This window comes from Saimiri boliviensis, chromosome 2 (assembly GCF_048565385.1).
Source record: "Saimiri boliviensis isolate mSaiBol1 chromosome 2, mSaiBol1.pri, whole genome shotgun sequence".
NCBI classification, from domain to species: domain Eukaryota; kingdom Metazoa; phylum Chordata; class Mammalia; order Primates; family Cebidae; genus Saimiri; species Saimiri boliviensis.
The window spans coordinates 239,078,058-239,103,702 of NC_133450.1; the positions used below are offsets into that span (position 1 = coordinate 239,078,058).

A 25,645-nucleotide genomic window follows, 5' to 3' on the forward strand; every position below is an offset into this window, starting at 1 on the left:
ATTTTTGTATTTTTAGTAGAGATCAGGTTTCACCATGTTGGCCAGGCTGGTCTCAAACTCCTAACCTCATGTGACCTGCCTGCCTCGGCTTCCCAAAGTGCTGGGATTCATTGCCTGGCCTGAAGTTATCTTATTTATCTGTTCATCATCTGTCCCCGCTACCAGAATCTAAGCTCCAAACCAGAGAGACCCTGTTTGGTCACCATTATCTTCCTAATGCCTTCTGGAGGGGATTCCACCCGGTGGGCAGTCAATACCTAGAGCTAAACAAATGAATGAATGCCTTGGATTCTGAATCCTTTTTAAGTTTCCAAATTCAGGGAGAGACCCCTGGGCTGCCATTTTATATTTGTCCGGGCTTTGTTTTCCCCTTCATGGCCACCTTCACCAGCTCCTCCACGGTAACAAAAGCCTTATTCAAAGGCTTGTGAATCAGAGGATTATGTAAAGGAGTTACTTTAATCTAGATGCCCCTGACTTGATGGAACACACCCAGTGACTCCTGGAAGAATATCTGGAAGTCTCCAGAGCAGCGCGGTCCCAGGCGGCACGCACAGAGGGCCACGGCCAGGGCTGAAACAGTCTGTTCAGTGCAGCCATGGGGGACACCCTGGAACAGTTCTTCATCCTCACAGGGCTGCTGGTGTGCCTGGCCTGCCTGGTGAAGTGCGTGAGATTCTCCAGATGTGTTTTACTGAGCTACTGGGGTGTTTTGCCCAAGACTTTCTTGCGGTCAATGGGACGGTGGGCAGGTAAGGGAGCATTCCATCTTGCGTGTCTTTTTTTTTTTGGCTGTTGTTCCTGCTTATTATTATTATTTTTGAGACAGAGTATGCTCTGTCACCCAGGCTGGAGTGTAATAGTGTGATCTCAGGTCACTGCAACCTCCACCTTCGGGTTTAAGCAATTCTCCTGGCTCAGCCCCTTGAGAAGCTAGGACTACAGGCACCTGTCACCATGCCCGGCTAATTTCTTGTATTTTTAGTAGAGACAGAGTTTCACCATGTTGGACAGGCTGGTCTTGAACTCCTGACCTCAGGTAATCCACCCACGTCGGCCCCCCAAAGTGCTGGGATTACAGACATGAGCCACCGTGCTCGGCCCCTGCTTATAAAAGAGATATTGCAACTTTTCTCTTTGAGAGCAGAGAAGTAATTCCTTTGGGCAATTTTAATTGGGGGGATTAGAAAATGTGAGTGAAATCAGAATGGTCTGCAACCCAAGCTGTAGGGCATTAGGGCAACACTAGGGAAGAAGTGGCCCTTGCTAGGCATCTGTCCTCTCAACCTCATTAGACGAGTTTTCTTCTTTCGGAGCTTCTTGCTGGTGCAATTAATAAATAATGCAGAAATTTCTACATCTTCATTTCCAGATTTACAAAAAGCCCAGGGTGCTTTCATTTTATTAAAAGATGTTTCCAAATTTTGAAATCTAAATAATTTCAATTCACTATGTTAAAAAAAAAAAAAGATCCAAGTGCTTTTAAGAAGTGAAGGTGTTACGAAATCAAAGCAACATGTATCTCTATGGAGCCACGTTTTCAGGATTGTATGGAATGGAATCTGGGTCTGGCTGGTGTCAGTTAAATGCTGCCTCCCCATGGGGCTAATCTACCGGAACCCGCATGCCTAACTTCAGCCCTGTGACTGAGGTTAAGGTGAACGGCATGAGACCATTGTTTCAGGATCTCCTTGAATAAAATGCTAAGGTCTCTGCAGGGGCTTATATTTCAAAATTGGACACCAAAAAAAAAAAAAAATCCAATGACAAAAATGATTAAGTGACTTTAGAGACATTATCTAGGCAAAACAGGAAAACTTCTAATACCCTTATAGGGCTACCAGATAAAATACAGGATACCAGTTAAATTTAAATTTTAGAAAAAAAGGAATAGTTTTTTAGTATGTTATAACCCACATGTTGCATGAGACATATATTAAACAATTCATAATTTACCTGAATTTCAAGTTTAAGTGGGCATTCTGGATCCTTATTTGCTAAACCTGGCAGCCTTAAACATTTAGTAATGGAAATTAAAAAAATTACCATGTGAGAAATTGTTTGGGATAACAAATGGCTTTTTGACTGCTTCTTACATTTGAAGTGTGTGTGTGCGTGTGTGTGTGTGTCCTCTCAGGGTTTTATCTTAACTTGCTCAGCAGCTTGACCTGTGTGTTCTGGATTTAAACACCCCACTCCACACAGATCCAGATGTCCATATATGGGTGGACATAGCATTCTGCACAGCTGCTGTTCATTTGTGTAGGGAAAGCCCTTCTAAGAACCCACATTCTAAAAGAAGTTCAAATGGGGCCAGAGACTTAGAGCATTTGGTGACTCAAAGTCAAAAACCTGATCTTCACCTGTTTTTATGAGTCAGGACGGATAGAGATACCTCTAGCAGGAGTAAACTACGTTTGGGCGTCGGCAGACAGCAGGGAGATAATATATTTCCAGTAAGGGAGAAAAAGGAAATTCAGGTCCTAGAGGCTAAAGTTTTAATTCCTCAGACAGGGTACGCTGAGCTCTGTGCTGGATTTCCTGATGATTTCCTTAGTATATATTTACAGACTTGAGGGCCCCAAGGTCAGACAGCCTGGGTTCAAATCCTTGCGTCATCATTTTTAGCAGTGTGACCTTAAGTTACAAACTTTTTCCCCTTGACTGCCTCATTTATAAACTAAGGATAGTGACGGTCCCTGCATTTTAGGCTTGTTTTGAACATTAAATGAAATGATGCATCTAAAACACTTGAAGTAGTACATGGCAAGAGTTGAGCGTGTGACAGTTTTCCGTCGTTATTATTGAGGGCATCGTCTTGCAGGCCCTGTATTGGGTGAGTTGAAGATTTCCGAAACCGAGAGGAAGGTATTTCGGCCCAAGATGGCCCTGAACATAGTTCCTCCACCCCGAGCCACAGACGGTGTCACGGAGCCTCTTAGAAGTTCCTAAATGAACAGACACAGTATTAGTAATCACGAAAGCCAGGGTGCTTCGGTCAGTGTGGTCCGTGAGGCTTGTACAGCCTGGCCTGCACTCACTCTCAACTAAGCTAAATGCATCTTTTCACACTTTTTGAAAGCATGCCCTGTAATTGCTGTTGCAAAAGTAAACTGTAAGTTTACAATCTACCGAACTGTAGTGGATTTTGAGATTGTGACGCTCTCATGAATGAGGCGTATCCTAGAGCTCAGTCATTAGTTATTTCTGCAACGTTGAGATAAAAACACCAGAAGACCTATTTGATTGCTGTATATGAACAGATTGTTCTATTGAGTACCAATTCTTCAGGTCTCTCCATTGCACTGCATTTTCTTTTTGTATTTTTGTCTTTTCCTCTCTGCTAAATTCCCTACCTTCCGTAGGCCTTTAATTGCTGCTGTGGGGTGGAGGAGAGAAGGGGGCAGAGCTCCACTTTTAGGAGGAACCTTGAAATGTCCTTACAATGACAGATGGGTGCCAGGTCAGAGATAATGAGGAGCACTGCCTGCCTTTGCAGAGAGAAGGCTCGGAGCATCTGCGACCTCGCGGGGCCTGCAGGAGATGTTTCCTGGCTGCGGCTCCTTGTTTCATTTTGCAATACGTTTTCCACAGCCTCGACAAGCCCTCCAAAAACCTGCCGAGCAAGCAAGCAGCGAAACAAACCCTTCACCTGAATGTTTGATGAGGGGCTTCAGGGGCGTGGGCTGGAGAACACGTGGGGCTGCGCCTTTGGAGGACTGACCGTCCCGGAGACTAGGCTTGCGAGAAAACGTAGCTAGCGAGAACGAGAAGCTTTAAGATGAGTTCTGTCGTTTAAAAGCGTTCCTGCTTTTCACAGTGATCACTGGAGCGGGCGATGGAATTGGGAAAGCCTATGCCTTCGAGGTAAGCTGTCTTCCTGGGGGCTTCCGCCTCCCGTGTACTGGACACATCACCGTCCCGAGACGTCCACCCCAACACTAGATTTTTCCATATAAAAGCAGTACGCATTCATTTAAAGGAGAAAATATTTTTTATAGAAAAGTCACCAAAAAGATGATAATCTCACTCCCTGGAGTGAGATTTTTTTAAACACAGTGACACTCAAAGGTGACGGACAGTAGTACCTCGCCTTAGGGATTGTTTTGGGAATTTGCGGGGCACTGGTATTTTCTAGTGTAATTGTGCCATGTGAATTTATATACTTAGATATAATTTTTTCAAAAACATTATAAATGACTTTCCTTTCATTTATTCTTTACATTAAGGTAGGGCATATATTGATTTTTAAAAAGTTATTTGTTTAGGCAGGACATACGATCAATGCCTTTCATTTCAAAGAGATTAATGGCATTACATAATATTCTATAAAAAGAAAGTGTGATAGAGCCCAGAGTCACTAGAATACAATTAGTATTTTTAGGTATTTTCTTCCAAGCTGATTTCTCTGTAAATAGGCAAATAGATTGATAGTTATACTTTTAAAAATGCATTTATAACATATGTGGTTTTATGTGCCATTATTATTACAAATTTAACATTTTCATTAATAAAACATTATTTCCTAGCATTCCTATACATTTTATTTCTTCCTCATGTCTATTACACTGACTTCTAGAACCATGTCAAATACAATAGAAGAATAGAAAGAATTCTAGAAACTGTAAGAGGAAGGCTGTTAAAAATCAATAACACGGGCTGGACGTGGTGACTCATGCCTGTAATTCCAACACTTTGGGAGGCTGAGGCAGGTGGATCACCTGAGGTCAGGAGTTCAAGACCAGCCTGGCCAACATGGTGAAACCTGATCTCTACTAAAAATACAAAAATTATCAGGGTGTGGTGGTGAGCACCTGTAATCCCAGCTACTTGGGAGGCTGAGGCAGGAGAATCTCTTGAACCCGGGAGGCAGAGGTTGCAGTGAGCTGAGATCACATCATTGCACTCCAGCCTGGGCAACAGAGCAACACTCTGTCTCAAAAAAAAAAAAAAAAAAAAAAAAATCAGTAACACCTTAAAAATATAAAGAAAAAAATTTTCATTTGGAATAGAAAAATAAGTAATCCTAGAAACACGGTTACTATAAAATTTGTAGGCCTTTTTCAAGAAAACTATAAAATTCCATTGAGAAATATAAGAGCTATTTCAAATAAGAGAAAAAAGTACCACATTCTTGAAGAGAAAGATATTTGAAACCTACAGTTTCTCCCAAATTTACCTGAAATCCCAAATTATACATAGCATTATTTTAAAAATATTACATTGGGTTGTGAGCATTTTCTTACATCAAAACTGTGTTGTTTTTTGTTGTGGTGGTTTTTTGAGAGAGGGTCTTGCTCTGTTGCCCAGGCTGGAATGCAGCAGTACAAACACTGCTTACTTTGGCCTTGACCTTCTGGGCTCAAGTGATCCTCCCACCTCAGCATCCCAAAGCAGTGTGTCCTCCTGGAACAACAGGTTCACGTATTATTCGTAGGGACAGGGTCTCACTATTGTTCTGTTGCCCAGGCTGGTCTTGAACTCCTAAGCTCGAGCAGTCTGCCTGCTTTGGCCTCCCATAGTGTTGGGATTACAGGCCTAAGCCACTGCGCCCTGCCCCAAACTGTGATTTTTAAGTGGCAACATAATATTCCATCAAATGGATGGTCCAAAATTTAACCATTTTCTTGTTAGGATTTTTTTCCCTAATTTTTCTTCATTTTATATAAAATTGGGAGTCAATACAGAAACTTTTCTGCTCATCTCCAATTATTTTGGGAGCTATTTTCCTTGAGGTGGCCTTGCTGGGTCAGAGGTTGTGAATATATGTCAGGCTCCGGTGCTTTCCACTACGTTATAGTAATTTACACCCATTTCTGAGAGAGATGTTGTCTTCATCAGCTTGAGCTGCTGGAATGAATTCCGTAAGCTGGGTGGCCTAAGCGAGCACGTATTTCTCACAGTTCTGGAGGCTGGTAAGTCCAAGAATGAGGTGCCAGCAGATCTGATGTCTGGTGAGGGCTCTCTTCTTGGTTTTCCGACAACTGTCTTCTTGACGTAGCTTCACAAGGCAGAGAGCAGAGACAGGGGAAGTAAGCTCTCTGCGGTTTCTTCTTTTACTTTTCGGAGACAGGGTCTTGCTCTGTCGCTCAGGCTGGAGTGCAGTGGTGCAAACACAGCTCACTGCAGCCTCAACCTCCTGGCCTCACGTGTTACTCCCACTCAGCCTCCTGAGTATCAGGGGCTACAGGCGTGAGCCATCATGCCTGGCTAATTTTTAAATTTTTTGTAGAGACGGGGTTTCACCATGTTGCCCAGCCTGGTCTTGAACGCCTGTGCTTAAGTGATCTGCCTGCCTCAGCCTCCCAAAGTACTAGCATGAGCCACCATGCCTGGCCTGGTGTTTCTTCTCATAAGGACATTAATCTCATTGTGAAAGCCCCAGTCTCATGACCCGATTACCTTCTGAAACCCCTACCTTCAAGTATCATCTCACTGGGGGTTAGGATTTCAACATATGTATCTTGGGAACATTTGATTCATATGAAAAATGCATTCAGCCACAGCACAGTACCCATGAATTTCTTGTCGCAGAAGGTTTGCATCATAATAAAACCATCTTATCTGAAACGACATTGCAAGGCATCCTGGACGCACTTGCTAGAAACTTTGGGGATGTTAACAAACCTCAGCCATGCCCGTTAAAAAAGCCCCTCGTGCTGATCTTTCAGGTCTGCCCCCCATCGTTCATCCACTGCTGCTGATTTTTTGACACTCACCCTTCTGTCTCAACTGTGTTTATTTTTAAGATAAAGATTTCTTTACTCTTATCCTAATTCATGTATAGCAACTTACTGGTGATCAAGTTGCTCTACATGAATTAGGATAAGAGCGAAGAGCTCCATATCTTAAAAATAAACAGAGTTGACACTCGGTAGATGAGTGGTCATATTTGAGTGTTGAAGTTGGAGAGACCACCCAGGAACCACCTTTCAAAACAACGTGTCTTCCATCCCACAAATCAAAAGGAAAACGTTTCTAGCTATTTGTATTAAAACTATATAACTTTTTATATAATAATTTCTCACCTTGGACCATGTTTTGGAAAGACCTAATATGTCAACAAAAGATTCTTCATCTTACCTCTACATTCCCTGGATTGCCAAGCGATTCTTCATGGTTCTCCAGAATCTTTTCTCAAGGTCATGCTCACCTAACTGACCTCTGTGTGGTCCTCTGCTATTTCAAGACTCAGATACTCTTCTTTCTACTTAGAGGAGACCCCACGTGGAAGCTCTCCTTAGCCATTCATTTTTTTTATTGTTTCGTAAGACAAAGGACCTGGAGGTCAGAAGCTGTAGGTTTCAGTCTTCACTGTGATACTGTCTGGAGAATTCGGACAAGTGACACATTTTTTTTTCTGCGCTTCTGGGTCTTTGCCAACTTTGTGTTGTGTCCTTGACTAATTCTTGCTTTGCACTTCTCCTCGTGGACTTTTTCCCATCTCTTTTTATTTTATTTTATTTTGTGTAGAGATGAGGTCTCAATTTGTTACCAGGCTGGTCTCAAACTCCTAAGCTTAAGCAATCTTCTTGCCTTGGCCTCCCAAAGTGCTGGGATTCTAGGCATGAGTCACTGTGCTAAGCCTCCTTATGCTCTTTACTGACGCTGGGTTAAACAATTTTCTGGGCTCCCAACTTGTCCTTCATGCAGTCTTGTCCCCCTTCCAGAGAGCCTGTTCTCTCGCTGCTAACTGCTGCGCCAAGGAGTGCAGCTGAGCCTGTGATGCTGTGGATTGTAACGGGTAAAAGCCCGAGGTTGGGACCCGATCAGATGTATGTCAAAGCCTCCCGTGGGGCTCGCTGGCTGAATTTTCACATCAGAGAGCTGGAGGTGATGATAATCTCATTAGGCTTTTGTAAGGGTTAAATAGGATGACGCTGGCAAAATGGTTTGCATAGAGTAAGTGCTCCAAGCTTAGGATTGGTTCTCGTTGGCTATTTAAACTAGGATTCCCTTCACATGCACTGCTTTCTTATTTTTGGAGAATGTATGAGTTATGGGTCTCCAGAAAGACAGAATCAATAGGGTGTGTGACACCCACACACACCCACACACACACACACACACAGCTGGCAGTGGGAATAGGGGAGGAAGGAAGAGATGGAGGGGGAGAGAGTGAGAGAAAGAGAGAGGAGAGACAGGTTGATTCATCTGAAGGAATTGACACACGTGATTATGGAGGCTGGTGTGTCTATCTGCAGTGAGGCTGGCAGGTTGGAGACCCAAGAGGAGACAGAGCTGCAGCGCACGTCGCAGGTCACCTACCAGGTGACAGAATTCCCTGTTCCTCCAGGAAGTTCGATCCTGCTGTCACAAGGCTCTCAGCGGACTAGACAACACCCCCACCCCCACCTCCCATTATGGAGTGTCATAGGCTTTACTCAAAGTCTGCTAATTTAGATGACAATCTCATACAAAGCTATCTTTACAGAAACACATGTAATAATGTCTATTTATTTATTTATATATATTTTTTGAGACGGAGTTTCGCTCCTGTTACCCAGGCTGGAGTGCAATGGCGCGATCTCGGCTCACCGCAACCTCCGCCTCCTGGGCTCAGGCAATTCTCCTGCCTCAGCCTCCTGAGTAGCTGGGATTACAGGCACGTGCCACCATGCCCAGCTAATTTTCTGTATTTTTAGTAGAGACGGGGTTTCACCATGTCGACCAGGATGGTCTCGATCTTTCGACCTCGTGATCCACCCGCCTCGGCCTCCCAATAACGTTTGACTAAGAATCTGGGTATCAGCCTGTAATCCCAGCACTTTGGGAGGCCGAGGCGGGTGGATCACGAGGTCGAAAGATCGAGACCATCCTGGTCAACATGGTGAAACCCCGTCTCTACTAAAAATACAAAAAACTAGCTGGGCGTGGTGGTGCGTGCCTGTAATCCCAGCTACTCAGGAGGCTGAGGCAGGAGAATTGCCTGAACCCAGGAGGCGGAGGTTGCGGTGAGCCGAGATCGCGCCATTGCACTCCAGCCTGGGTAACAAGAGCGAAACTCCATCTCAAAAAAAAAAAAAAAAAAAAGAATCTGGGTATCATGACCTAGCCAAGTGGACATACAGCGTCTCCACCATGGAGAAGAATCTTGTACCTACCAGGATTTTCTCCTTCTGTTGCTCTTTCTTCCTTCCCAATGTCCCAAGATTCTGTTTTTCAGTCATTTTTATTTCTGTTCATAGAATTTGCTTTAGCTATTACTTTAGGGTTGGTCTACTGGCAACAAATTCACTTAGTTTTTTTTTTTTTTCATTCCAGAATGTCTTCGTTTCCTCTTCGTTACTTAAAGATAGTTTTGCTAGATACAGGATTTGCAGTGGACAGTCCTTTCCTTTCAGCACTTGGAAAAGATTGTGTCACTTCCTTCTGGCCTCTGTGGTTTCTGGTGAGAAATCTGATTTTCTTTGAATTGCTTTCCCCTGATACATAAGGGTTTGTTTCTCTCTTGACTTAAAAAATTCTTTGTCTTTATTTTTCAAAAGTTTAAAATGCTATTTCTTGGCATAGATTTCTTTGGTTTTACCCTGTTTGGGGTTTACGCAGATTCTAAATCGGTAGGTTTACATCTTTTCATAAATTTGGGCTGGGCGCGGTGACTAATTTCAGGACTTTGGGAGGCCAGATGGGTGGATCACCTGAGGTCCGGAGTTCAAGACCACCCTGGCCAACACAGTGAAACCTCGTCTCTACTAAAAATACAAAATTTACCTGGACATGATGGTGGGGGCCTGTAATCCCAGCTACTTGGGAGGCTGAGGCAGAATTGCTTGAACCCAGGAGGCAGAGATTGTGCCATTGCACTCCAGCCGAGGCGACAAGAGCAAGACTCCATCTCAGAAAAACACAAAAACACATTTCAAAAACTTTCATCCATTATTTATTTAAATACCATTTCAGCTCTGCCCTCTTCTCTCCTTGTAATACTCCAATGACATGAATATTAGACTTTTTATAGTTCAACGGGTCCTTGAGATTCCATTCAATTTTTTCAGCGTATTTTTTCTCTGTTGCTTATGTTGGGTAATTTCTATTTTTTTAAAACTTCAAGTTCACTGATTCTTTTCTTAGTCCCACTCATTCTGCTACTAAGCCTATCCATCCAGATTTTAACTTTAGTGATTGTATGTTTCAGTTCAAGTGTTTTCATGTATTCTTCCTTACTTCTGTTTCTTTGCAGAGATTTTCTGTTTTTGCCATTTGCTTTTTGTGTCTATAATGGCTCACCGAACTTGTTTTTTCTTTTTTGAGAGGGAGTCCTGCTCTGGCACCCGGACTGGTTTGTAGTTGTGTGATCTTGGCTCACTGTAACCTCCGGCCTCCCGAGTTCAAGTGATTTCCTACTTCAGCCTCCCGAGTAGCTGGGATTACAGGCGCCCACCACGACGCCCGGCTAATCTTTGTATTTTTAGTGGAGATGAAGTTTCACCTTGTTGGCCATGCTGGTCCCAAACTCCTGATCTCAGGTGATCTGCTTGCCGTGGCCTCCCAGAGTGCTGGGATTACAGGCATGAGCCACAGCATTCAGCCTACAGAAGCATTTTTATGCTCCAAACCTTGTCATGTCAGATAATTCTGAGGTCTGTGTTATTTCTGTGGTGGCATTGTAACCGGATTTGCAGCTTGAGCTCTGGGCTCAGGTTCTTGGCTTCCCTTGCTGGAAGAATCAAGCAGAGGGCCTTACTCCCACGGTGAGTGTTCCAGCTCCAAACAAGTGTTCGTGGCCCAAGAGAGTGGGCAGCAATGCAGTTTATTGAGCAAGCGAACGTCAAAGCTTCCACAGCATGGAAGGGTGGAAGGGGGCCCGGGAGGGTTGCCGTCGATGGTCAGGGCTGCCTGGCTTATGTCCCCAGGTAATTCTGAGTTGCCAAGTGTTTGCCCCCTAGTCCTGTGTGGGGAGGGGGCGTGTGACCGTGAGTCACCTCATCGCTCCTTCTGGTGGTTGTTTCCTAGTTTCTGTTGAACTTGCGAGCAGTATTAGAATGTGGTTGAGCAGGTGACTGACACTTTGAACAGAGGCTTCTGATATGGTCAAAGGATGGTGCCCTTTTTCCGTGCTAGGATTTCCAAAAGGTTCCCCATCGACCCAAAAGGTTTTATTCCCTCAGTGCCCCCTCTGAAGAGGAAAACCCAGCTGCTGGTGGGAAGGGGGCAGACGAACGCTCTTGGAACACTGCCGTCTGAGCAGGGGCGGAGAAGGGGCCCTGCAGCCGAAGTTTCCTCCAGGAAGGAGGCTTCGTGGTTGGTGGGTCGATGCAGGGGTTTACGGTAGATGTTGGGAATTGAGGTCATTTGGGGTTTCATTTGCAGGACCATTTGCAGTTTTAGGGATTCCATTCTAGAGAAAATGAAACGGATTAAGGTATTGAAAAGGCGTGGGCTAAAGGCCACGCCCAGGATGGGCTGTTAGGAGGGTTTCGAGAAGGGAAGGAGCCCGAGGAGGGTTTACTGTCTTACCACCGGGCAGTTGGCTGGCCCCATCCTGAAGTTGTTTAGTGCCTTCTGGGACTATTCCGGCCTTACTGACAGAGAAATATTTTTATTTAGAAAAAGGCACTTTTTTGGGGAGCAGTGAGGTTTAGTGCCCACCTGTTTTGAAGGATCACAGCTGCTAGTGGGTTTACTGGGTTCAGGATTAGAGTAAGCTGGAGGGAGATTTTATTTAGGCTGGCTTTTGATTTCTTGGAGAGTGTTAAGGACACCTTTAATTTAGCGATCCCTGTGCCTAACGTGGGAGCAACCCCCCGCCTGGCCAGCAGGGGAAGCAGCGTGATTGCCCTTGGGCAAACCCTGGCATGAATGGGCACAGCTCCTGCATCCTCTGAGCAGGAGTAAGTTATGGCGGGGGGGCACTAGGTAGGCTAGAGTGCAGGTTTCTGTCCGGCTGGTAGGAAGACAAACGTAGAAGGATTTACCACATACGATGTCTTCTCGTCGGGGAAGTTAGATTATTTTCTTGGGTGGAAGAATTCTGGGCCTTGGTGGTATTGGCGCTGTGTAGGGCAGCTGATGTTTCCACCCATACACTGCGAGGGCTTGGGACAGCTGGACACAGGGGAGCGACGGCCTGATGGATACTTTTGAGGTCCTGCATCAATCTTTCTCGTTCATTCGGTTTTTGTACTCCTAAAACAGGAGTGCGGCACGGACTGTTACATGGCTTTACTAAGCCCTCGGCTTTAGGTTTTTAACAATTTTTGGTAACCCTTGTTGGGCTTTGGGTCTGAGAAGGGTACTGCCTTTGGTAGGGAAAAGAGGTGGACGTTTTTAGTTTAACCTGAACAGAACGGGCGATTTTTGCTTGGTCGTATTGTTCGTTTGTTGCCCAGACCTTAGGATTAATTCCCTCCTTGAGTAGAGAGCAGCCAACAGGTGTTTTTTCATATGTATATATGGAAACACCTGTTCCATTATATACATATACGTATATGGTGGCTCCTGCTTTTGTTAGAATGTCCCTTCCCAATACAGGAGTAGGGCTTTTAGGCATAATGAGAAAGGCATGTGAAGAATAGAGTTTCCCAGTTACGGCTTAGTGAGTGGGAGAAATACCCAGTGACTGGTTGCCCTAGGACTTCTTGGATGGTGACAGACCTGAGGGACAGCTGTCCGGGACAGAAGGGTAAAACTGAGGAGGCTGCGCCAGTGTCCAGGAGGAGACTGACCTCCTGGCCCTCTATGGTCAGCTTGACCCGGGGCTCGGTGAGGGTGATGGCTCGTGCTGGTGCTTGCCCCGGGCACCCTCAGCCCTGCTGTTGGGTCATCTGGTTAGCCACCTTAGGCCCTGGGAACCTTTGCCCTCTGGGACAGTGTGCTTTCCAGTGGTCCCCTTGGCGCAGTGGGCAAGGACGATGAGGTGTTCCATTCCTCTTGGGACAATCTTTCTCGAAATGTCCTGGTAGGCCACCATGGTAGCAAGCTCTGCCAGACCAGCAGCTAACCCAAGCCTCTCCCTTTTCCGAGCCCCTTGGGTCTGCCTGCCTGAGGGCGGTGACTAGGGCCACAGCTTTTTCTTGTCCCTCCCGTCCCTTTTAGCCTGTTCCTCCTGATCTCTGTTATAAAACACGGAAGTTGTCAGATTTAGCAACAATTCTAGGCTTTGTTTTGGCCCAAAGGCCAACTTCTGGAGCTTCCTTCTAATGTCCGCTGCTGACTCTTAATACATTTGTCCTTTAGCATCAGCTGACCCTTGACAAGAGTCTGGTTACGTGAGTATGAGTGTATTTTCTTAAGGTCTCTGCGTAACCGCTCAAGGATGGTTGTTGGATTTTCTTCCTTTCCCTGAGTCATGGCGGATACTGTTGCATAGTTCCTGGGCTTCTTTTTAGTCTGTCTTAATCCCTCAAGTATGCAGGTCAATAGTTGCCTACGATTCCAGACCCTATGTTCTGAGTCAGGGTCCCAGTAAGGGTCTGTCCTAGGGACTGCCTGTTTACCTGTAGGGAATTTATCCCTTTCCTTTGACGTTATTTTGTTCCCAAACTCTTAAGCCACTATTAGAGCAGCTTCTCTCTCACTGTTGGTTAAGGTCTGACTAAGGAGTAACACGATATTTTTTAAACCTAGTTCACGGGACTGCCCCAGGCCCTGCAGAACATTTAGGTACTTGTCTGGGTCGTTTGAAAATTTTCCTAAGCCTGCCTTGATCTGCTTTATGTCAGAAAGTGAAAAGGGAGCGAATGCTTCAGTTGGGCCAAGGTCCCGTCCTACCGCTTCTAGAGGGCAGAGTTGGGGCATCCAAGTAGCCTGAGGTCCCTGGTTGTTTGGCATTTCCCTGGCCCCTCTTGGGTCGTAGGAGCTGAGGAGACCTGGTTAGTGCTGGTGGAGGGAGCTACGGGGAGGGGCCAGTAGGGCATAGGTTGCAAGCCTCACATAGTTGAGGATTATCCTGTAGGAAACAGAAACTTGCACACAGGGGACCTCAATCCATCTACCTTCCCTTTTACAGAAATGATCTAATTGTGTAAGGGTGTTATAATTTATACTTCCCTCAGGTGGCCGGGATTCTCCACTCTGCAGCAGATACTGGGGTCATGCCATACTGCAGAAAAAAATGAGCCGCTTCTTCTTTAAAGATCGTGGGTCAGATTGGTTCCGATTATCCAGGATATACTTTAAAGGGTGATTTTGCCTTGGGAAGAGCAGCACCCATCTGAAATTGAACACAGGGATGCCCACACCCCGGTGATTGCTTGCAGCTGCCAGCCCTGGGGGCGTCCCCAGCTATTCAGCACTTTGGAGTTTTCCTGCACCCTAGATGTGTGATCATTTCCTGGGCCTCCCTCATGTGCCACGTTTAATCATGCTCACTGGCATCATGGACACCCTGTCTAATGTTCTATTTGGCCACCTTAAAGGACAGGTGGACTGCCAGCCTTAGGGACCCCGTAACTGGTGTGTCCTTAAAGTACTAGGCTGGTGAGGCTTGGGTGATGGGTGCCATTTATATTCCCTAGCAAGGGTCCAATTAACATAGGCCTTACCATAAAACTGGCCCAGGAGGATAAATTCCTTGAGAATGGTCTCTAAACATAACAATCTTTATTTATTTATTTATTTATTATTTATTATTTATTTTTATTATTTTTTTTTAAGATGGAGTTTCACCATGTTGGTCAGGCTGGTCTTGAACTCCCGACCTCCGGTGATCCACCCGCCTTGGCCTCCAAAGTGCTTGGATTACAGGTGTGAGCCACCATGCCCGGCCCTACAAAATAATCTTAAAGAAGGTAATGGCTGGCCATGTGGCCAAGGCTGGGATAATGCCCTGTGGACCAGAGCCTTCTCCCCCCACTTTCCATTATAGGAATATGCCCTAGGGTTGTGGGCCCTTTAATTAGCTATTTGAGTCTCAGGCCAGGTCTGACTCTAGATGGAGAAGTTCTGCCGTAGAGAGTCGATCCTAAGCAGGACAAATTGTACGTCATTAGATCCTGGCACCATTCAGTTGGATTGGGAAATTGCGGGTGGCAGAAAACAAAATGTGCTATCGCCTCCAGCACCCACTGATAGACCTTGGTTCTGTTAGGACATAGCCTAGCACAGCGGACTAAGGGAATTGGTCCTGCGTATTTATACTGTAGGATGTCCTTATTGGCATAAGCCTGAGGACACCCTGGGCAAGGGTCCCTGGACTGCCACCCCAAGAACCTTCAAGTCCTAGCAAGAAGAGTCAGGGCCTCGTGTGTAGGAAATAGCTTAGAGGAAAGAACGTGGAAGAAGTTTGCCTCGCGGATATCTGGACCCAGGAGGTCGGCGTCTGGAAGACTGGGCTTGGCTCGTGTGGGCAGCTTTTTTTTTTTTTTTTAAGGAGGTCTAAGCGAGGCCACAACCTTGACTGGATTGAACTGGGAGTTTGGGACCATTGCCCTTTGCCCCTTTGCCACCTGGCTGACAGGTGCCCGGTTTTATATTTTCAGTATGTTTTATAGGACAGAAAAAGAACAGCAGGCGAAGGAGGTCTGAAGTTCCTCACCGTGTGGGAGATTGGACGGTGCACCTGGCTGGCTCGCCAAGTACGTAACCGGATTTGCAGCTTGAGCTCTGGGCTCAGGTTCTTGGCTTCCCTTGCTGGAAGAATCAAGCAGAGGGCCTTACTCCCACGGTGAGTGTTCCAGCTCCAAACAAGTGTTCGTGGCCCAAGAGAGTGGGCAGCAATGCAGTTTATTGAGCAAGCGAAAGTCAAAGCTTCCACAGCATGGAAGGGTGGAAGGGGGCCCGGGAGGGTTGCCGTCGATGGTCAGGGCTGCCTGGCTTATGTCCCCAAGTAATTCTGAGTTGCCAAGTGTTTGCCCCCTAGTCCTGTGTGGGGAGGGGGCGTGTGGCCGTGAGTCACCTCATCGCTCCTTCTGGTGGTTGTTTCCTAGTTTCTGTTGAACTTGCGAGCAGTATTAGAATGTGGTTGAGCAGGTGACTGACACTTTGAACAGAGGCTTCTGATATGGTTAAAGGATGGTGCCCTTTTTCCGTGCTAGGATTTCCAAAAGGTTCCCCATCGACCCAAAAGGTTTTATTCCCTCAGCATCTGCTGTTAGTATTTTCTCATTCGTCTCAGGCATCTTTCTGGGCCTCTGCTAATACCACTCTGACTGGAAGGGGCAGGAGCACCTCTTGACTGCTCTCTACAAGGCCTCCGCTGACACTTGGGAGGGATGGTCTCATTCCGTGGGGCAGTGGTGGAAGTGCTGGCTCTCCATGAGGACATCTCCGGTATCATTTCAGGCAAAGGGAGATGACAAAAGGGGAGGAGGTGCTCTGTCACTGCCAGGTGGGGGTGGGATTCGGATCTCCACTGACATGGGCGGGGATGGTGGCAGCTGGGATAAAAGTCCCAGGCTCCTTGACACAGAGCCTCCCCAGCCTGGCAGTGCCAGCTCCCTACCCAGCCCCTACTGGCAGGAGTGTCGGTGGGGTCATAGCTTTTCCCAAGGTGTTTGCTTGGAGTCGAGCAGCTGTTGTCTGAAGTGTTTTCTGTCTCACTAGGCATCCCCTTTTCTGGTCCTCTAGTTAGAGTGGGCAGGATTTTGTTCAGACTTTTTTTTTTTTTTTTTTGAGAGGGAGTTTGGCTTTTTCAGCCAGGCTGGAGTACAGGGGTGTGATCTCAGCTCACTGCAACCTCTGCAAGCAAAGCTCCTGCCTCAGCCTCCCCAGTAGCTGGGATGACAGGCACCCACCACCACATCTGGCTAATTTTTGTATTTTTAGTAGAGATCGGGTTTCACCATGTTGGCCAGGCTGGTCTGGAACTCCTGACCTCTTAGCCGCCTGCCTTGGCCTCCCAAAGGGCTGGGGTTACAGGCATGAGCCACTGCACCTGGCGAGACTTGTTTTTACATCTGCACCTGTGGCATTTCTGAACCGTCAGCTGCTCCAGGAACGTCTGGAATAGGCAAAGAAAAAGCCCAGGAAATACCACAGTGCCCTTCCTCAGGCTTCCAGGCCCCTAAACGAATCTCTCCTCACGTTTTGGAGTCTTCTTCTGTTTGTTTTATGCATGGTGTCAGGTTTTTTGGGATGTCCTTAATGGTGTGACTAGGGAAAGTTCTTCTCCTCCACCCACCCTTGCCGAAGCATTCTGCACTGCGTTTCACCGAATCTGCACTTCCATTTACAGTGGCAGGAGAGGCTTTGCTTCCTGTTCAAAGAATTTCAAGCATGACTTGAGGCAGGTGGGAAAAAATTGAGGCGAGGGACCAGCCAGGGGCGGAGGGAGGCTGACAGTGGCCCGCTCTTGTGCACCTAGGAAGCCACTGCTCACCCCATTCTTCACCCCATTTCCACTCCTTTGGCACCTGAATTCAAGCCCTTTCTTTGATTCTCGGCCACACAGAGGAAGCCCTGTTTTTCCCTGGCGTTCCCGCTACCCGCTGCAGATGAGCAGCTACAAGCACCTTCCTTGACCCAGGCGCCAACATACAGGAGAAGGAAAACAAGGCCCATCCATCCCCGGGGGCCGTTCTGCGTCAGGACGGGGCCCAGCAGTGAATTTTGGGAAAGGGAGGCTTTTGCAGCTTAACTTTCTGAAAAGAGGGTGGCAAAACCGGTGGATGGAGCCTGTCAGCCTGGACGTTCTGGAAATAAGATTGAGTCCTGTTCAAGCAGACAGAGGGAACAATGCAAGCCCAGACAAACAAGTATTCTCCGCCCCCGCTCCTGGCCCAGACCACTCCACGTGGAGCCTCTAACAGGCCTGCGGGTCTTGAGAGAAACCGCGCAATTCAGGAGAGGCTGGAAGCCCACCAGGCAGAGAGCATCCTTTGTGCTGAAAATGCAAATGGTCTTTCATTTAGTGGACAACCTCCCCTTCAGGAGGCTGACGAAGTGAACTGGGAGACAAAGGTGCCTAATTCTTTAGCCATCCTGTTGATGGATTCCAGGACTCAGAAATGGAGGCTAGGGGTGGGGGTAGGGAATGTTCCATGGAGAGAACAAGAGAGGAGACTTGGGGATGTCATTGGCAGGGGTCAGTCCTGAAATAGGACTGTCCTTGGTTTAGCGGTTTTTTTAAAAATGAAAAAGCTTTTTAAATCGGCTTTTATTTTTTAGAGCAGTTACAGGTTCATAGAAAAACTGAGCAGATGGTACGGAGGTGTCCCGTAAGCCTTCTGCCCCAACACACGGAACCTCCCGTATTATCTACTTACACACACACACACACACAGACGCACGTGCACACCCACCCACACCCACACCCACACCCACACATGCACACATACACAGATGCACACGCACGCACACACACGCACACACAGATGCGCGCGCACACCCACACACATGCACACATACACAGATGCACACACACGAACACACACATGCACACACACAGATGCACGCACACACATGCACACAGACACGTGCACACACACAGACACACAGACGCATGTGCACACCCACACACTCATGCACACATACACAGATGCACACACACACGCACACGCACATAGACGCGTGCGCACACACATATGCACACATACACAGATGCACACACACACGCACACACACATGCAGATGCACACACACACGCACACGCACATAGACGCGTGTGCACACACATATGCACACATACACAGATGCACACACACACGTACACACACATGCACACACACACAGATGCGCACACACGCACATGCACACACAGATGCGCGGACACACACAGATGCACACACACGCACACACATGCACACATACATAGATGCACACTCACACACACACACACACCAGGAAATCAACTGTTTACAGAAACAATGCAGCAACTAGTGACTGCTTATTTTGTGTGTGTGTGTTTTTGGTTTTTTTAGAGACAGGGTCTCGCTCTGTCATCCAGGCTGGAGTGTAGTGGTGCGTCCTCGACCTCCTAGACTCAAGTGATCCTCTCATCTCAGCCTCCTGAGTAGCTGGGACTATAGGCCAAGCCACCATGCTCAGCTAATTTTTTATTTTTATTTTTTTAGAGATGATGGTGGAGGTAGGGGTGTCTTGCTGTGTTGCCCGGGTTGGTCTTGAACTCCTGGCCTCAAGTGATCCTCCTGCTTTGGCCTCCCAAAGCTCTGGGATTACAGAAATGAGCCACCTCACTTGACCTAATTGCTTATCTTTTTAATGAAGTGAAACCTCACTGCGCGGATTGCAGGGTGGGGGATCTTGTGACAATACCTTTGTGCTGCTTCCACTTTCTGCTGTCCAGAATCATGGCTGAAGATCACCTGTGAGAGTGAACTTTTAAAAACGTCATTGATGGCGTCAGATACATGTGGGTCAGTTAGTTTTTTAATCTTGAACAGCTTTTTGAGATATAACGTATATACCATAAAATTCACCCATACACTTCAGTAATTTTTAGGAAATTAACTGAGTTGTTTATCATCACCACCTTCCCGTTTTGGAAGCTTTCCATCACTGGGTTAAGATCACCTACACCTGGTTGCTATTAATCCTCCATTTCTATGCCTTTTCTAGACATTTCATATGAAGGTCACCATCGTACGTGCAGCTCTCTGAGACTGTTTTCTTCCACTTAGTATATTGTTTTTGAGGTTCATCCATGTTGTAGCATGTGTCAGTTAGCTCTTTAAATTTTATCACAGAATAAAATTCCATTGTATGGATGTACCCCATTTTGTTGATTCATTTTCCAGTTGCCGAGTGTCTGGGTTGTTTCCATTTTTTTTTTTTGGCTATTTTAAATAACGCTACTGTGAATACTGACACTTCAAGTTTTGTGTGGACACATTTCTCTTTCCCTCGGGTAGATTACCTGGCAGTGGAGTCTCTGGGTTGCGTGGTAAACTTTCCTTTCAGGTCGGCGGTGACAGTCACATTTCTGTAGCAGGTGGGTAGCAGCTGGAGCACCCTCGTCTGCTCTGCCCAGTGGCAGTGTGTGTTGGTCTCTCCTGCCTGCCCCTGTGGATCCAGCTTCTGCCCGGGAGGCTGACCTGTACCACTGGGCACCCTTGGCTTCTGGTTTCAGCCGGGTTGGCTAACAGGAAACACTGGCAACAGGTAGGGGAGAGATAGAGCGGGAGACTGGGCGGTCTCCCTGGTCGGGGAGGGCAGCTCGTGTCCTCTGCTGAAGGTCACTGCCCCTGTTGGGTGGGCTTCTCCACATAGCTCTTTCTTCAACACTTTCAGGCGCCTGGTTGTTACAGGAAATGGGCCCTGACCCAGACCCCAAGAGAGTGTTCTTGGACCTCCTGTGAGAAAATTCAGGGCAAGTCCATAAAGTGAAAGCAAGATTATTAGAAAAGTAAAGGGATAAAAGAATGGCTACTCGCTGCTGGTTGTCCACTTTTACGTTTATTTCTTGATGATAGGCTAAGCAAGAGGTGGATGATTCATGCCTCCCCCTTTTAGACCATATAAGGTAACTTCCTGATGTTGCCATGGCATCTGTAAACTGTCATGGCGCTGCTGGGAGTGTAGCAGTGATCTTGGTTTTTCTTTTCTTTCTTTTTTTTTTTTTGAGACAGAGTCTTGCTCTGTTGCCCAGGCTGGAGTGCAGTGGCGCAGTCTTGGCTCACTGCAACCTCTGCCTCCTGGGTTCAAGTGATTCTCCTGCCTCAGCCTCCCAAATAGCTGGGATTACGTATGTGTGCCACCATACCTGGCTAATTTTTGTACTTTTAGTAAAGCTGGGGTTTCACCATACTGAGCAGGCTGGTCTTAAACTCCTGACCTCAAGTGATCCACATGCCTCGGCCTCCCAAATGTGCTAGGATTACAGGCATGAGTCACTGAGCCCAGTTGGGTTTGGTGGGTGTTAGCAGGCTTCTTTACCGCAACCTGTTTTTTTTTTTCTTTGAGACAGTCTCACTCTGTCACCTAGGCTAGAGTGCAGTAGGCGATCTTGGCTCACTGCAATCTCCGCCTCCCCAGTTAAAGTGATTCTCCTCCCTCAGCCTCCTGAGTAGCTGGGATTACAGGTACCCACTACTGTGCCTAGCTAATTTTTGTATTTTTAGTAGAGACAGGGTTTTGCCATGTTGGACACCCTGGTCTAGAACTCCTGACCTCAGGTGATCTGCCTGCCTCAGCCTCCCAAAATGCTGAGATTAGCAGGAGTGAACCACGGGCCTGGCCCCAACCTGTTTTATCAGCAAGGTCTTTATGACCTGTTTCTTGGGTTGACCTCTTATCTCATCTTGTGACTTAGAATGTCTTAACCATCTGGGAATGCAGCCCAGTAGACCTCAGCCTCATTTTACTCAGCTCCTACTTCAGATGGAATAGCTCTGGTCCAACTGTCTCTGACATTCTGCCCCCCACCTTTCCTTTTATAAGAGAACCCTTAATCCTAAGGGTTGCAGTGGGATGAAGATCCATCGTCCGTAACTTCTTCAGGCTGAATAGGGGCAACAATATTCCTGCCTAACTATTAGGGGCTCTTGTGCTCAGGGTAGAGAGGAGCTCAGTGAGAAAGCATCAGCATGGTGAGCATCATTCATAACTCCGAGTTCCAACAAAAGGCGCTATCTGGAAGATTAGTAAGTGTCCAGTTTAAGAAAGCATTGAGTCAGCTTGTCTTGCATTTCTACACAAAGTGTACAACTGTGATGTATTCCACACCAGCAAAGCAAAATTAAAATTATCCCAAGTAAACTAACTTAGAAGGCTTTCCGTGAACGGGGAAACTGTTGGAACCAAGCTAATAGGGGGTTGCTAGCTGATTCCAATGTGCCCAGAATTAGAATACTGATTCAGATGTTGACATTACCCGTTCCTCTCGTTTCTTCTGAGCAGCAGTCAGATATTACTGGTTGGTTCACAGGAATAAACAAGGTTAGTTTAAATTGCAGAAACAAACTTAAAAACAGCTGATGAGACTAGAATTTACTAACAAGTGTACTGTGGTTCTCGAAACATAATATTTCTTGCTCCATTTCCCCATTTTTACTAAAGACAAATCGTGGTAAAACCGATTGGCTTTATTATACTTGGCCTGATTATTTGTATAAAGTACAGCAAGAATAATTATTTTCACACAAGCTTTTTTAAAACTTGGCTTCAGTTGGGTGTGGTGACTCACGTCTGTAATTTTTTATTAAGAAGGGCCTCTAACACACTCTGTCTTAGGAGAGACTGTAACTCTCCTAAGTTGGGCCTGTAACCCAATCCTATCCTTTACTTGGGTATATGCACCCCACTTACCCAAAGCCATCTGATCAGTGCTGCAGTCTATTTTCTTCGGGTCTGGGGGCTTCTTTAGTTTTGTGTCTTCAGGGTTCATGAGGAAGATGTTATTGGACTCACCACTTAACCAAAGTTAGCCTTTGGGAAGGGATTTCCCACACTAGAGTCCCTTCGTGGTCGCCGGAAAGATGCAGGCAAGGGGACCCGATCCCAACTCCAAGAGAGGGTTCTTGGGTCTCGTGCAAGAAGGAATTCAGGGTGTGTTCGTAAAGTGCAGCAAGATTATTAGGAAAGTACAGGAATAAAGGAATGGCTACTCCATTGACCGAGCAGTCCTGAGGGCTGCTGGTTGCCCATTTTTATGTTTATTTCTTGATGATATGCTAAGCAGGAGGTGGATTATTCATGCCTCCCCTTTTTAGACCATATAGGGTAACTTCCTGATGTTGCCATGGCATCTGTAAACTGTCGTGGTGCTGGTGGGAGTGTAGCAGTGACGATGACCAGAGGTTACTCTCGTCACCGTCTTGGTTTTGGTGGGTTTTAGCCAGCTTCATTACTGCAAACTGTTTTATCAGCAAGGTCTTTATGACCTGTATTTTGTGTTGATCTCTTATCTCGCCCTGTGACACAGGATGCCTTAAACCATCTTGGAATGCAGCCTAGTGGGTCTCAGCCTCATTTTACCCAGGTCCTATTTAAGATGGAGTTGCTTTGGCTCAAATACCTCTGACACGATGACAGCAACTCAGGGCTGCCAGCCCCGCGGTATTGCACTGTCCCCTGTGGTTTCTCCCTGTCAAACTCTCTCCAAATTACTCAGTTTGAGTCTGCTATCCATTTCTGCCAGAACCCTGGATAAATTGAGTTTTTAGTTCATTTTAAAAAATGACCAATCAGAGTTCATCAACATCTATGCCTCAGCTAACTTGACCTTCATTGGAGGGCTTGCTAGCCTAGCAGATGTTATAAGTAATTTTCCTAAGGAAATTATTCATACTGAGGAAAAGCCATTCAAAATAAGTGGATTGGTTAAAAAATGCACAGGTGTGGTGGCTGGGTGTGGTGGCTCACGCCTGTAATCCCAGCTCTTAGGGAGGCAGAGGCAGGAGGATAGCTTGAACCCAGGGGTTCAAGACCAGTCTGGGCAATATAGCGAGACCTTGTTTTCCACAAATAGGGGGGAAAAAAAAAACCAGACCAAAAAAAAAAAAAAGAGTGTAAAAATGTTGTACGGGCACTTCTACCCTTGTATGAACAAAGGTGTGTAAACCAAAAATAAAATTCTAAGTCCCCCAGCCAATCGAATGGACCCCTCCTCTTGGCTGCGTGCATTCCTAAGTTAACCTGAAAAACCAGTTCAGGCCGTGATGGGGACGGGTGGTTGGACATGCCTCATTGTGTCATCGTCCCTTTGGAATTCAGGCACAGCCGAGCAGTGTTGACATCAACACAGAGACCTGAAGGCTGACAAAGCAGGCGCATCGAGCAGTGAGTCACCAGCATCACAGGTAGCTCCGAAAGAATCCAAGTGTTTACCCCCAAATGTATTTCTCTGACACATTTTGAAGTGGCCTTGCAAAGCTCTCTCTGGTGGGGAAAATCTGTGGTCTGTAGAGAATCCCTGTTTCTTTCCAGGTGATTTTCCTGATTCAGGAGAGAATTAACTGAGAGTCTGATAAGAAACATCTACAACATCCTCTATCTGACGCCCGCTACCTGGAGCCTTCATCTGCATAATAACATCCTTGGTCTCCCCAATCTCTTCTCTTAACCCAGACACTCGGTTCTCCTGATTCCAGGTCTTTCTCTTTCAGCCAATTACCAATTAGGAATCTTTGAATCCACCTATGACCCGGCACTGCACCCCCACCCTACGCCCACCCCTTTGGGTTGTTCTGCCTTTCTGGACTGATGTCTTACATGTATTGATGGATGCCTTACGTCTCTCTAAACCATATAAGACCAAGTGGTAGCCCAACCATTTTGGGTACACATTTTCAGGACCTCCTGAGTCTGTGCCACAGGAATGTGTTTAACCTTGGCAAAATAAACTTCTGCAAGGATTGAGACGTGTCTCAGACACTTTTTTTGTTTACAGGTGTAATATCTGTGGGTATAGCATAGTAGCATTCATGGCCTTGAACTGTGATTTGGTCCCATGTCCTGCCACATAGTGGAGGTTTCTGCCACCTGATGTAGCTAGAAAGTTCATTGTCTCCATCCCTTAGAATAGTTTATCTACCTGGTGGGAGCCCTCATGCAAGACATTTAGTAAACTGCCTAAGGGATAGAGAGCCAGGACTCCACTGAGCTTTCAAGAACAGGTTCCTGACTCTGATCCAGCTTGATGTTTTATGTGTGGTAGAGTTCATCTTGCTTGCATTGTAAGGCACCGTCTGCGGGCTGGGTTTGTGGGGAGCAGACCCACAGCCCTCATTTACCTCTAATTACTGGAGGCTATGAGAAAAACTCAATACTTATGAGCAGCCAAATAGCCTTACATCAAATAATGGCCTCAAATTAATGGCCTGCCATGCAAATTTCCCATCATTTCTGCCCAGTTGTAGACAGGTTCCCTTAGGGCAGGCGTCCCCCAACTATGGCCCGCGGGCCGCATGCGGCCCCCTGAGGCCATTTATCCAGCCCCCCGCCGCACTTCAGGAAGGGGCACCTCTTTCACTGGTGGTCAGTGAGAGGAGCACAGTATGTGGTGGCCCTCCAGCCGTCTGAGGGACAGTGAACTGGCCCCCTGTGTAAAAAGTTTGGGATGCCTGCCTTAGGGAGTATGTGCCATTACTCTGGCCTTAGAAAATTACTCATCCCAGCCGCCACAAGCAGGGTGGCCACACTCAAGCCCCAGGCAGCACCCACCCTCTCCACACACACCCCTATGCCTGTTTCAAGAGCACCACCATCGGATTTTCGTGTATTTATTTTATTCTCCTTTAACTTAAAAACAATTGAATCTTCCCTCACACCTTTATTGTTGGATAATTGACAAATAAAAATTATATATATTTAAGGTGAATGACTTCTTAATATATTGAAATATGTATATATTGTGAAATAATCACCATAATCCAGTTAACGAACATATCTATTATTTCATATTGTTACTGTGATTTTTTTTTCTTGTTCTTTTTTGGGAGGGATGAGAGAATCAGATGTACAGTTCTTAGCAAATTTCAAGAATACAATACAGCCTTGTTAACTATGTCCACATTGTTGTCTATTAGTTCTTTAGATCCCATTCATTCTGCGTAACTGAAACTTTGTATCCTTGACCAACATCTCATTATTTACCCCTCCCCCAGCCCCTAGCAGCATCAGTCTACTCTGTATTTCCATAAGCTTGACTGTTTCAGATTCCATGTATAAGTGAGATCATGCAGTATTTGTCTTTCTGTGTCTGGCTTATTTCACTTAGCATAATGTCCCCCGTGTGTATCCATGTTGTCATAGATGTCAGGATTTCCATTTTTTAAAAGGCTGAATGATATTCCATTGTGTGTGT

At 46.4% G+C, this 25,645-nt stretch overlaps 1 protein-coding gene across 1 annotated transcript in view; it reads left to right on the forward strand.

The window, feature by feature from the left end:
• Positions 1-526: 526 nt before the first annotated feature.
• The window catches only part of HSD17B3 (hydroxysteroid 17-beta dehydrogenase 3), a 70,398-nt gene continuing 45,279 nt past the window's right edge, over positions 527-25,645 (forward strand). The window contains exons 1-2 of the mRNA XM_003938172.3: positions 527-752; positions 3,821-3,867. Coding sequence (XP_003938221.2) covers positions 599-752; positions 3,821-3,867 — 201 coding nt within the window. The 5' untranslated portion in view covers positions 527-598. The remainder of the gene's footprint in view (positions 753-3,820; positions 3,868-25,645) is intronic.